We start from the raw sequence: 12,480 nt of genomic DNA on the forward strand, positions 1-12,480 counted from the left end.
AGATGTATTGTTTCACAATAATAATTCAACAATAACACGACACCAGGAAACACTCTTTAATACTAATTTGTTTTTCCATAAATATAATATCCTGTTTGGGTGCATGTGAATGATTTTTCTAATCGTGATTATAGATTAGAGCCTAGCTCTGTATCCAAAAAGTACCTTAATAGTTATTTTTTTAAGTTTAATATAGCGTTTTCAGTGCAAAAAGACATCTAATTTAATGAAAACAAAACAAAAAATTTTTTCAAGAAAAAAATTTCAAAAGTTTTGGTTGTTCACTGACGAAAGTCGTTTTTGAAGTAAAAGTAACTGCCAAAATCAACAAAAATTCATTTAAAAAGTGTATTATCGTATTTGTCATTTACACTTGTACTCGTCAATTCGCTATTAATACAAAAAGTTTAGAAATCAAGGATTATATCAGTCATAAAAAAACCTTCAAATACTAAAATTGAAGTCCATAGTCCATAGGTTATCTATATGTCTTTTTAGTTCAAGACATCCCAGAGCAAATAGTATTGGATGTCTTCAAACAGGTCCGGTAATTACCTTCCTGAATGTATAAGCTTTCATCTTTTTCTTTTGCGCTATTTATACGATGCACGAGTCTTTCAAAAGCATTCCCTGGCATAAGCGGACCCGAGAGCAGTTTGCCTTTGTAAGCCATGACCGCAATAGCTGTTTTTGGTATTATCATCGCTGTTGTTAGTGCAGAAAACCCAGCCTCGACCTACTACAGAGGAGGTGAGTTAAAAGATGCTTAAATTTTTAACCGTGAGTAGGAAAATTGAAAAATAAGCCGCGATTTGTCCTCAGGCGTTTAGCCTAAATCAAACTCAGTTACTTCACAAATGAAAAGCATACGAAAAATACGCAAAAAAAAAAGATAAACTCATAAAAGTAGCTTTAGGCTTTTTGGGAGAAGTAAAGAGCTTTTAGAAAATTGTAGACTACCAGACTACGCACCTTTTATCGTTACTTTCTCAAGAACCCGCCAGGTGTCTCTTAAGAGGAGAAACCGATGTTACTAGCTCATCTTGCCTGCGGTGCATGGTGTGTCTTTCGACCGTCTTTGCGACTAAGTGCCTTCCCCTCCCTTTCCACGAATACACAATACATCGCTCCTTAGACGTCTCGTTTATTTCGGCGTCAACCGAAGATTAAGTTAGTCAAGAAAGCCAAACATCTATCTTGTTGTTGTTGTTGTTACATTCCTTTATGTGCCTTAAATGTTTAACTGTTTTTTCTCGGTATAGGGTGTGGCGGTACGATAACTGGTGCATCCGGGACATTCTCCAGTCCCAATTTCCCTAGCAACTACCCTGACAACGCTATGTGCGAGTGGACTATCACTGCCCCAGTAGGAACCTCGCGTATCGACATCGCATTTCCAGCTTTCGACGTGGAATGGGGGCCATCATGCGAGTAAGGAAAACAATCTCTTTATCTTAGTCTATTTTTTAAAGTCTACGTGCCATGCGAACATAGAGGGATTCGAGAAGCGCTGTGTCGAATTTCTATCCTAGTCGCCCCACCCCCACACATAGTTTATTTGAGTAAAACCTTTTACGTCAGTAATCATGTCAGGCTTCTAAGTTTTTTCATATAATATTTTTACGTGTCCATGAAATCTACATATTTCTTTCGTTTTGATGCAAGGAAACCATATGAATAAAACGTTGTCGTTCTGGGGGTCTGGTCGAGGAATCTTAGTTTGTTTTTATATACTTTCTCTATAGAGTAAAGATGGTCACAGTCACTGTTTTTCTCTTCTGATTACAAGTCATAAAGTTTAACAAATCCCCTGCGATACGACAACCTTAAAAATGACAAGAATCGTGCAGGTTTTCCAAATAAGAAATATATTAGTTTCCCGTATGGAAATGACCGCGTTTGGCAATTTGTTTTGACAATTTTTGGCTGAACTTTCTTGATATGTAGAGAATCCCCTTGAATTATAGTGTTTTTGGTCCTGTGCAGTGATTGTCTTATGCTTATATATATATATATATATATATATATATATATATATATATATATATATATATATATATATATTTTATATATATATATATATATATATATAAATGGAGACCCCCCACCCCCTCGAAAAATTAGGTCCACTTTTTCGGATTTCGCACCCCCAAGGCCTGGCCCTTATTGCCGAAACGTCGAAAAGCGATTCAAAATTTTTTTTTTATAATAAAGAGAATCACCTTAAGGCATTTTTAAACAGTGTGTATCGTTTAATTGGGGGAAAGCCCTTATCAAGTTTTACAAACGAACCTAAGCAGATTTATCCCAACGCATTTCATTTTTAGTTGGGATTATCTTACCGTGAAGGATAAGGCAGGAAACCAAGTCGGTGACAAGATATGTGGCCGACCTTACGCTCTTAAACTCTCCGTCCCAGGGGACATTGCAGTAGTGGGTTTTGTCTCGGATGGGTCTGGTAACGAAAAGGGCTTCCAGTTGCAGTACGCCGCGATGGCCCCACCCAAGCCGAAATCCATGGGTGAGTTTACCCTGGTTTACAGCGAAAGTAGGAGTATATCAAGGGTATATTTTAAGGGGAGGGGGGGGAAATAAGGGGTCTCCATTTTTTCTCCCCAGGGGCAGCGGACTAGGAGTGGCAAGGGGGTGGCACTTGTTTCCTCTTATTTTGGGACCACCCCGCCTTTCTTCTTTTGGATCCCCCATCTTCACGCACTAAGGAGAGACTGAAAGTGAAAGGGAAAGTGAATTCATTGCTTTAGCAATGTAGTAATGTATTAGTTTTTTTTTCAATAATTTATGCCTGGTTTCAGTCAAGACAAAATACACAAGGCAAATGGCTGTGGAAAAAAATAGAGTAGGAAAAATTCCTGTTACCTTCCTGTCCGAGATACAAAATGCCCGTCACCTCCCTGTAGGAGATACAAAATCCCCGCCACCTCCTTGTCAAATATTCAAAGTGCCCGTCACTTCCCTGTCCGAGATACAAAATGCCCGTCACCTCCCTGTCAGAGATACAAAATGCCCGTCAGTGTCAGTGATATCAAATGGCCGTCACCTCCCTGTCAAAGATATCAAATGGCTAATCCATCTTACCAATTACTGTTTTATTGTGAATCGTTTAATGACGACTAAAGTGAAGAGCGTTTTACAGACCATCATTTCAAATCAGAAGTAACCTTTAAAATGTCTTTGTCTTACAGGAGACTGTGATTTCGATGAAGGTCTATGCAAGGACTGGGAAAACCTGGATAACAAGTTTGACCAGTTTGACTGGTCCCCCGGAAGAGGCAGCACCCCAACAGCTCTTACTGGTCCGACCGCTGACCACTCAGGAAAAGGTAAACTGAATGTGTTTCTCTTTGGCACAGTGAAGTTTTATTTAAGTACTAGTTTATTGATATTCCTTCTGCAACTGTCCACAAAAAGGTGTTTTTTAATGAACAATCTATTAAAAGCAACATAGAAAATAAAACGCTTACTCCGGTCATGAAATACATTAAAAAAAGGAGTATAATAAAAAAAATATTTATTCAGGTCAATACGCGTACATCGAGGCAACTGGTCAGCGGCAAGGAAGCACCGCAAGGCTTGCCACACCCTTGATTCCAGGCCCTCGCTGCCTCAAGTTCTTTTTTTATCAGTATGGGATCGCCGGTATGGGTAGACTCAGGGTATACGTGGTAACTAATGGCAACCAAAGGTTGGCCATGAGTCTCGAGGGTAGCCAAGGCAACCAATGGAAAGCTGCAACAATTCAAATTGACGAGACTGTACCGTACAAGGTAAAGCGCTCAAGAACAGGCGACTTGCACGCGAATATTTTGGTGATCAGCTTGCGCGCGCTCCGGCCAAGCTGAAACAACATCATCAACAACAATAACAAAACTTATTTAGTGCTCACGAGATAGCTGAAAGTTCCTTCAACTCCCCTCTTCCCCCACCCCCAGCAAATCCTAAGTACGCGCCTGTGGTCAAAGGTGGCGACAGGAAGTTTTCTTGGGTGTGGAATTAAAAGGCTCATTCTTTTTCTTTACCAAAAACCATATGAGTGCATTGGAGGAGTGACAAACAATAAATCATGAAGTAGATTTGGTTTTTAAAATTTCGGCAGGCCATTTCCTGTTTTCGACGCACACCAGCAGATAGAGGCTGCCCGGTGGATTCCGTCCTGCATTAAACAAAAAAGAAGAAAATACTAGTGTTTTTGATTGCATCGTTTTTTATCAAAGGTCGTGTTCGAAGGAACTGTGGGACAGTCAGACTACTCCGATATCGCTATCGATGACGTCACATTTTCCAAGGACAAGTGTCCATCAACAGGATCAGGTATGTGGTCATGTGATCAAATGACGTCATATTCTCGAAGGGCAGGTGTTAATCAAAAGGTTCAGGTATGTGGTCATGTGATCAAATAACGTCAGCCTTGTGTCTTTTTTAAGCTCCCCTTTTCGTTAAGTCCCACATGTCTTACCGATTAGCTGAGGCATTCGGCGTGCGTTACGTTTTCCTCCCTTTCATGGGCCGTCTACAATAACACGGATTCGTTTGGATCCGTATACTTTTTGATACGTTTAGGCCTTCCGTCCACACTAACACGCGCGCTGGATCCGGCGAATCCGGATACATTTGAAAAGGCTGTTGAAAGTGAATCAAAATGAATTCGTATACTTTGGTCCGTAGTGTGGACGGTCGAATCCGTATCAAAATAAAAACGATAGCGTCATATCGCAGGCGCGCGCTGCTTTGAGCATGCGCACATCATAAAAACGACGTCACCCTACACCTTTCAGCGTTTTCAAACGTTTGAATCCGTGTTAGTGTGGACGGCTGGATCCAGGCGAAAACGATGCGAAAACGATAGTGTGGACGCGAATCAAGTGATGCGTTTTCGGCGAAACGAATCCAGACTTTTGAAGTCCGTGTTAGTGTGGACGACCCCTCAGTGAGCGAGCTCTTTATTTTTCCAGAGTGCGGTGGGATATTGACCAGTAAGTCCGGGACCTTTAGCTATCCCCAGTCCTCCAGCGTCTATCCCAACAATGCTCGCTGCATGTGGACCATCCGCCCCTCGACCCAGACCTCGCTCGTTGTCATCAAGTTCAACTCCTTCGATGTTGAACAGGAGTACAGATGCAGGTGATTTTTGAGCCAGCGTACCTTGCGGTCGCTTTTGCGGCCAAGAGAGAATGAGCTGGTCCCTTTAAAGATGTTGGATTGTTACATGAAAACGTGCGTTAAGGCGAACCTAGGGTTTTCCCAAATTATGTACTCTTAAGTAAAATGATAATGCCCTATTTTAAAGTACGGATATCTATTTGAACCGTAAACTTTAAAAGCAACTAATTCGACCTTCACGTAGAAGCCAGCAAGTCACTGTGTCAGAAGTAGCTCATTTTTATTTGAAGATTTTTCTCGTCGTTCTCTGGCGTGACGGGCGCAGTAATTTCTGTGTTTATTTTGGCTTGAATTTGCCACTCAAAAAGTACGTTATCATAGTTAGTGCAAGTCGTAGATTATCCTCAACAAACAGGGAGTCAAACGATACATATATCTATATGTGTAATATTTAAGGGAATTAAATTCATTATTATTTCACTTGCTTTTGTTTCAGAGACGACTACGTTGTCGTCAGTGACTCTAAGGGGAACCCTGTAGTGCAACCGAGATTTTGTGGAGTTTACCCAGAGGGCTTCGGGCTAAAGGTGCAAGGGAATGAAGCCCAAATATATTTCCATAGCAACGAGCACTTGGGGAGAAAGGGCTTCAATGTGAGCTATGCAGTATTAGCAGAATCCTCTGCAGGTATGGATAAAGGGTGCCTGGAGCTGTTGGTGGACAGATAAAATTGTGCATGATGACGGTGACAATGATGATGTTTGTATTATAAAGGTCATAATAATGGTAAAGATGGTGATGGTGATTATGATGATGGTGATCATGGTGACGGTGATGACGATGATGGTGATAATGATGATGGTGATTATGACGGTGATGATGATGGTGATGATATTGATGGTAGTGATAATGATGATGATGATAATATTGATGGTAGTGATGATGATGATGATGATGATGATGATGATGATGATGATGATGATGATGATGATGATGATGATGATGATGATGATGATGATGATGATGATGATGATGGTGATGCTGATTATGGTGATGGTGATTATGATGATCGTGATTATGATAAGGACAATGACTAGATGGTATATGTGGTATTGACCATATTTTTGATGATATGAACAAGAAAAGGCCCATGATACTGAGTATACTAGATTTATGCTTAAAAATATGTTATGAATACATGTTTCAAAATTGTCAAAATAGATGACAATTTCTTTTTTTTTTCCTTCTAGATGACTGTGATTTTGACGCTGGTCTGTGTTCAATGTGGTTCAACTCGAAATCCGACGATTTTGATTGGTCGATCGGTGGTGGCCACACCCGCAGCTTCTTTACAGGACCTCGTCGCGGGGATGTTTACGCATTGGGTGAGAGCTACCGACCTTTACAGATTTGTATTGCCGCTGACCTCTTTTTAACTGGCACCAGGGCCGTAGCAGGGGGTGGGGCACTGGGGTCACGTGCCCCCCCCCCCAATATTTTAAAAAATTGTAAGGAAATGACTCCCCCCCCCCCAACTGGCCTGCTACGGCTATGGTCACGTAGGGCCTTACTTCAAATGTATACATGTTGACTACTTCTCCCTGCAAAGCCAAGAAGTAGTGAATCTTATACGTCAAAAATTGCAATTCAAAAGACGCACCCGCACGGTTTTACTAAGAAATTTAGAGAAAATATATGACCGCAGCTGTTACAAGGTAAAGCAAAATTGTCTCAACTCTTAAGCCTTGACAACAACAACAACAAAACGAAATTATTCTCCATCCGCGCAAAGGCCCCTTTCAGTTTCAATCTTACCGGACGCATCTTTTTAGCTGTTATATATGTCATCATTGTTAGGCCACGCGTATCGTGCAGCGCGTTCTATCGTGACCACAAATGAAAAGCTTAAGTAAGCCAGTCTGCAACATAGTATCTTGGTTTTGATTGACAAAAAAAACTGCGCACTTCAAAACTGTCAAGGTGGCCACGTTAGCGCGCATCGCACTTTAAAAGCCCTGTCATCATATAATACAACAACGCAAGAATTCAAATAGAGATAGAGAAAGCCCTAGATGACGCTTTCGCTCTCCCAATCCAGGCAAATATGCGTTTATCGAAGCCAGCCACCGCAGACCCAATGATCGAGCAGTACTGGTCAGCGGTGTAATGACCGGAGAGAGGTGTTTATTGTTCTCCTACAACATGCGCGGGAGGATGATGGGAACTCTGGAGGTACTGGTGACGAGTGGACAGGGTACCCGCAAGGTTTGGCAGGCAGCGGGAGATCACGGGTATAAATGGTACCAAGGCAACGTTTCCATCAAAGAGACTGGGACCTACCAGGTGAAAACACGGGGAGAGTTCTCTTTTACAATTTGAAATTTGTTGCTTGCCGGTATATACAGTCAATAGGCCATTCCAGCTATAAAATTGCACGCGCACTCGACATGGCGACCTACCTCAACTACCATCATGCAGCGCGTTTCGTTTGGTGCAAGCTTTTAAGCTTAATTAATTTAATCAATTTTTTAAGCTTTAAAAAAAAGGAGCCTGCTGCATGACGGTAGTTGAGGTAGGTTTCTATTGTAATGCGCGCACAAACTTATAACTTGAATGGTCTAAACTAATGTTATTTTCTTTAGGTTATGTTTGTGGGGATTGTCGGATATGGCTTTACAAGTGACATCGCACTTGACGAGATTGCTTTCAAAAACGGAGCATGCGCACCAGATCCAGGTGAGACAGCAAGCATCTCGTATGTGATTGCTTGCGTTACGTGTCTTGTCGTACTGTAGTCAGGCGTTACGTGTCTTGTCGTACTGTAGTCAGGCGTTACGTGTCTTGTCGTATTGTAGTCAGGCGTTACATGTCTTGTCGTACTGTAGTCAGGCGTTACGTGTCTTGTCGTACTGTAGTCAGGCGTTACGTGTCTTGTCGTATTGTAGTCAGGCGTTACGTGTCTTGTCGTACTGTAGTCAGGCGTTACGTGTCTTGTCGTACTGTAGTCAGGCGTTACGTGTCTTGTCGTACTGTAGTTAGGCGTTACGTGTCTTGTCGTACTGTAGTCAGGCGTTACGTGTCTTGTCGTATTGTAGTCAGGCGTTACGTGTCTTGTCGTACTGTAGTCAGGCGTTACGTGTCTTGCCGTACTGTAGTCAGACGTTACGTGTCTTGTCGTATTGTAGTCATGCGTTACGTGTCTTGTCGTACTGTAGTCAGGCGTTACGTGTCTTGTCGTACTGTAGTCAGGCGTTACGTGTCTTGCCGTACTGTAGTCAGACGTTACGTGTCTTGTCGTATTGTAGTCATGACAGTCACGGTACGAGCGTGCTAGTAACGGCTAATCAGGTAATCATCAGAGTTATGTTTGCAATGATGCGATGAGTACCACAGTACAGCTACTTGCGTGTTACTTGTTACATATGCATATATACCTTTGACATGATATCGCTCTGCACGAATTCTAAGCAGACGCATACTAATCTTCTTATATTTTCTCAAATAATTACATTTCTCAGGCTGCGACAGAGTACTTACAGGTGCAACAGGCGAAATCACAAGTCCAAATTATCCTTCCCCCTACCCCCCTGGTGTGGACTGTACTTGGACTGTCATCCCTCCCCCACAGTATGATAACGTCGCCATCACTATCCACGACATGGATATTGAGAATACGCCACAATGCAGGTTTCCTTTTATTGTGCTTTTTTTAGATCCTATGGTCTCTTGCCCAAATATGATGATGAATGTTGTGAATCATTTGATCGTCCCAATATAATGGAAGCTCGATTAAGCGATATGGCAGGGGACCAGAAAACTGCATCGTTATAAATGAGAAAATCATTTTAATGATCTTAATGATTTAAAAATCGAGATAATTTTCTATCAATTCTACTGTTGGCTGAAGACAGGCGCGCTCCCAGGATTTGCTTAGGAGGTACGCTGTTATAGGTATCATATGACAAAGTATAGTATCTGAATAGAAAATGACCCACTTTTGGGCCGCCAAATGGGAGGGGGGGCGCACCCTACGGACCCCCCATTGAACTGATTGAATGAAGACACGCTCTCATATGGTACATAAAACACCAAATATGGTAAGATAACAACACGTGTCTTTTCTTGTTAATACAGCAAGGACTACTTGGTAATCGAAGATATCACGGGGACGCGGGTCGAGCACAAGCTGTGTGGTGATGAGGGCAAGGTGAACAAGACCATCGCACTGAGCTGGCACCAGGGAATGCTGCAATTCCGCTCAGACGCGGATGGGAATGGCCGAGGATTCAGGGCGACGTACAAGGCACTGGGATCCACCCCAAGTAAGACACCTGTCACATAGCACTTGTCATGCGTCACGCAATTGTAGTCATGAGCTGTGCAATTGTAGTCACGCATCACGCAATTCTAGTTATGCATCACGCTATTATAGTAGTCAAGACTCACGCTACTACCATGCTACTCCCACCATTTCTCTTATAACCAATTTCATTATATTTCACGCACTTTGCGTTTTGTAGTCACGCTAACATGTTCTCGTTTGTAATACAATGTCCGTTAGTAGACCGCATTCTTATTTATTTCTCGTTCGTTGTCACGCCATCCTGTAGCACAAATGGTCTTATCATGAACATGTTGTTGCAGCATGCGGTGGCCAACTATCAGGGTATACCGGAGACATCAAGACCCCACATTACCCAGCCAGCTATCCACCTAGAGAGGTAAGGAAAAGGAAAAGTGAAGGGGGGAGGAAGGTTATTATATCCAAGACGTGCATCAATTTTTTTAATCGTCATATGTCTTCAGTCTGGTTTGGGATGCATGCATTTTTCCCCCAGGCTTTTCATCGTATGTTTTTTTTTTTGCTCCTTACCAACCCACCCCCTCCCCCTTCACTTTTCTAATGGTACGTCCCTGCTTACAATCGTGTATAAAATCTTTTTTTTTTGTTCCTTACCCCCCCCCCCCCCAGCTTCACTTTTCTAATGGTACGTCCCTGCTTACAATCGTGTATAAAATCTTTTTTTTGTTCCTTACCCCCCCCCCCCGCTTCACTTTTCTAATGGTACGTCCCTGCTTACCATCGTGTATAAAATCTTTTTTTTGTTCCTTACCCCCCCCCTCACTCCTCACTTTTCTAATGGTACGTCCCTTCTTACAATCGTGTATAAAATCTTTTTTTTGTTCCTTACCCCCCCCGCTTCACTTTTCTAATGGTACGTCCCTGCTTACAATCGTGTATAAAATCTTTTTTTTGCTCCTTCCCCCCCCCGCTTTACTTTTCTAATGGTACGTCCCTGCTTACCATCGTGTATAAAATCTTTTTTTTTGTTCCTTACCCCCCCCGCTTCACTTTTCTTATGGTATGTCCCTGCTTACCATCGTGTATAAAATCTTTTTTTTGTTCCTTACCCCCCCCCCCCCCCGCTTCACTTTTCTAATGGTACGTCCCTGCTTACCATCGTGTATAAAATCTTTTTTTGTTCCTTACCCCCCCCCCTCACTTTTCTAATGGTACGTCCCTTCTTACAATCGTGTATAAAATCTTTTTTTTGTTCCTTACCCCCCCCCCGCTTCACTTTTCTAATGGTACGTCCCTGCTTACCATCGTGTATAAAATCTTTTTTTTTGTTCTTTCCCCCCCCCCCCCGCTTCACTTTTCTAATGGTACGTCCCTTCTTACAATCGTGTATAAAATCTTTTTTTTGTTCCTTACCCCCCCCCCCCCCCTCACTTTTCTAACGGTCCGTCCCAAAGCAAACAAAATGTCATATGCAGCCATACAACGCCCCCGTGGATAGAGTGATTCCTTTGTATTGCCTAATATGGTTATATGCCCATAAGCAGAAGTACTGGGTTTTTTTCGTTCACGCGTCTATCTATCCCAAATAAACATTATGTGAAAAGCTAATATCCTGTAATAAGAGAATCTGACTCATAAGTCAACAAAATGCGCGAGCATGTGCTCATATCAAACATATTCCCCATGGATAGTGTCCTTCGTATGCATTGCCTTATATGGGCATAGATGCCCATATTTAGAAGAGCTAAAGTTTTCCCGCTCCCTAATCTCCAGAAAACATGGTGAAAAATGCTGATTCCTGTCAATTTGAGACTCGAGGCATAAATGTGTCAAAAAAAAACTTTATCGCTTGGTCAAATCTTTATCACACAAGCCTTGAAAAGCCCTTAGACCCAGGCCTCCAAGAGATTGGCCGAGCGAGTTTTAAGGTCACCCAAATATTGATATGTGAAATTGTACGTGAAATTTCGAGGGACCTTCCGGGGGCTCTAGGGAACTTGCGCTAAGAGACCACATGGCCTTTTTCGTGGCAAATTTAAGCCAAAATTAACACAAAAAATATTGCACCCGTTACTCCAAAGAACGAGACAAATATAAAATCTTAAAATAAAAATAAGCCGCCCTTTCTGAAAAAAAACTTTCTGCTTTATTTGTAAGCGCTGAATAAGTTGCTTTTTGTTGCTGTTATTTTGCCGCTAAAAGTCTGAGCACGCGCTAATTTGCCACTCAAAAAGTCACGTGATCTCTTAGCGCAAGTCCCCTATTGAATACTTTGACCTTTCTCGTAAGATTTGTGACTGGGAGATTACAGGACCTCCTGGGACCACCAAGCTTGACATTCAGTTCGAAGACTTCGCCATCGATGACGCCCCAGTCACGTGCTTTTATAACTATCTGGCCGTGTACGACGCGCAACACGGAAAAGAGGTCGGGCGCTACTGTGGCTTGACCAAACCGCTGCCCATAGTGATCGAAGGCAACGTTGCAAATCTCCGATTTCATTCGTCACATATTGGAGGGTCACGTGGCTTTCACGCGCACTTCACTGCAAAGTAGTGCGTGGCGATCATGTGATTGTCACATGGTCGTGTTAGATTCTTGAGTGAGCGATGGAACACATTGCAAATCAATAGCAATTCAACGGTAATAGGTGCTTATCTCGGAGAGTTTTAAATGCTTTTTGTTTTAAAATTGTCGTTTGCTTATGTTCATTTTTAACCCACCTTTGCTCATGATATTAAATCATTTCAACTAAAACCTGCAAACTATTGTCCTTTAAAACCTTTCATATATAAACTAACATTCATTTATGCTATAGTGGTGTCTTGTTTGGACCAGCGCGAGACTGGAAAACTGATTATGGGTTTCAAAAGAAGGTTTAAAATAAGATGAGTATGCCATGAAATGGTGATGATGAGCTTGGCAGAAACTGGATTTGACTTGACATGTACATGATTAAAGGACTTGACAGTTAATTCGATTACTGTGTGAGACAATAAAGCATGCAAAGGAGGTACCCTGACTTTTGTTATGTGAGTGCGATTTCTATATTCTGCGAA

General features: G+C 42.1%; 1 protein-coding gene across 2 annotated transcripts; it reads left to right on the forward strand.

Moving 5' to 3' along the window:
* Positions 1-594: 594 nt before the first annotated feature.
* LOC116613477 (MAM and LDL-receptor class A domain-containing protein 1) lies at positions 595-12,437 on the forward strand. 2 transcript variants are annotated; one of them, XM_048728223.1, is made up of 15 exons: positions 595-750; positions 1,263-1,431; positions 2,328-2,521; positions 3,204-3,341; positions 3,538-3,785; positions 4,233-4,329; positions 4,971-5,139; positions 5,615-5,805; positions 6,369-6,503; positions 7,217-7,461; positions 7,761-7,854; positions 8,637-8,805; positions 9,253-9,440; positions 9,763-9,839; positions 11,711-12,437. In XM_048728223.1, exons 1-15 carry the CDS (start codon positions 672-674, stop codon positions 11,975-11,977), a joined length of 2,460 nt encoding a protein of 819 aa, XP_048584180.1. In that variant the 5' UTR covers positions 595-671; the 3' UTR covers positions 11,978-12,437. The 2 variants fall into 2 exon arrangements, with proteins under 2 accessions (XP_048584180.1, XP_048584181.1); XM_048728224.1 differs by having other exon boundaries at positions 12,240-12,437.
* The last annotated feature ends 43 nt before the right edge of the window (positions 12,438-12,480 follow it).

The sequence above is a fragment of the Nematostella vectensis genome, chromosome 5 (genome assembly GCF_932526225.1).
Source record: "Nematostella vectensis chromosome 5, jaNemVect1.1, whole genome shotgun sequence".
NCBI classification, from domain to species: Eukaryota; Metazoa; Cnidaria; class Anthozoa; order Actiniaria; family Edwardsiidae; genus Nematostella; species Nematostella vectensis.

Coding starts and splice junctions, on each gene's coding strand:
- LOC116613477 (XM_048728223.1), top strand. CDS start 672: ATGACCGCAATAGCTGTTTTTGGTATTATCATCGCTGTTGTTAGTGCA. Junction 5,140..5,614: donor GAACAGGAGTACAGATGCAG/GTGATTTTTGAG, acceptor CTTTTGTTTCAG/AGACGACTACGTTGTCGTCA. Junction 6,504..7,216: donor CGGGGATGTTTACGCATTGG/GTGAGAGCTACC, acceptor CTCCCAATCCAG/GCAAATATGCGTTTATCGAA.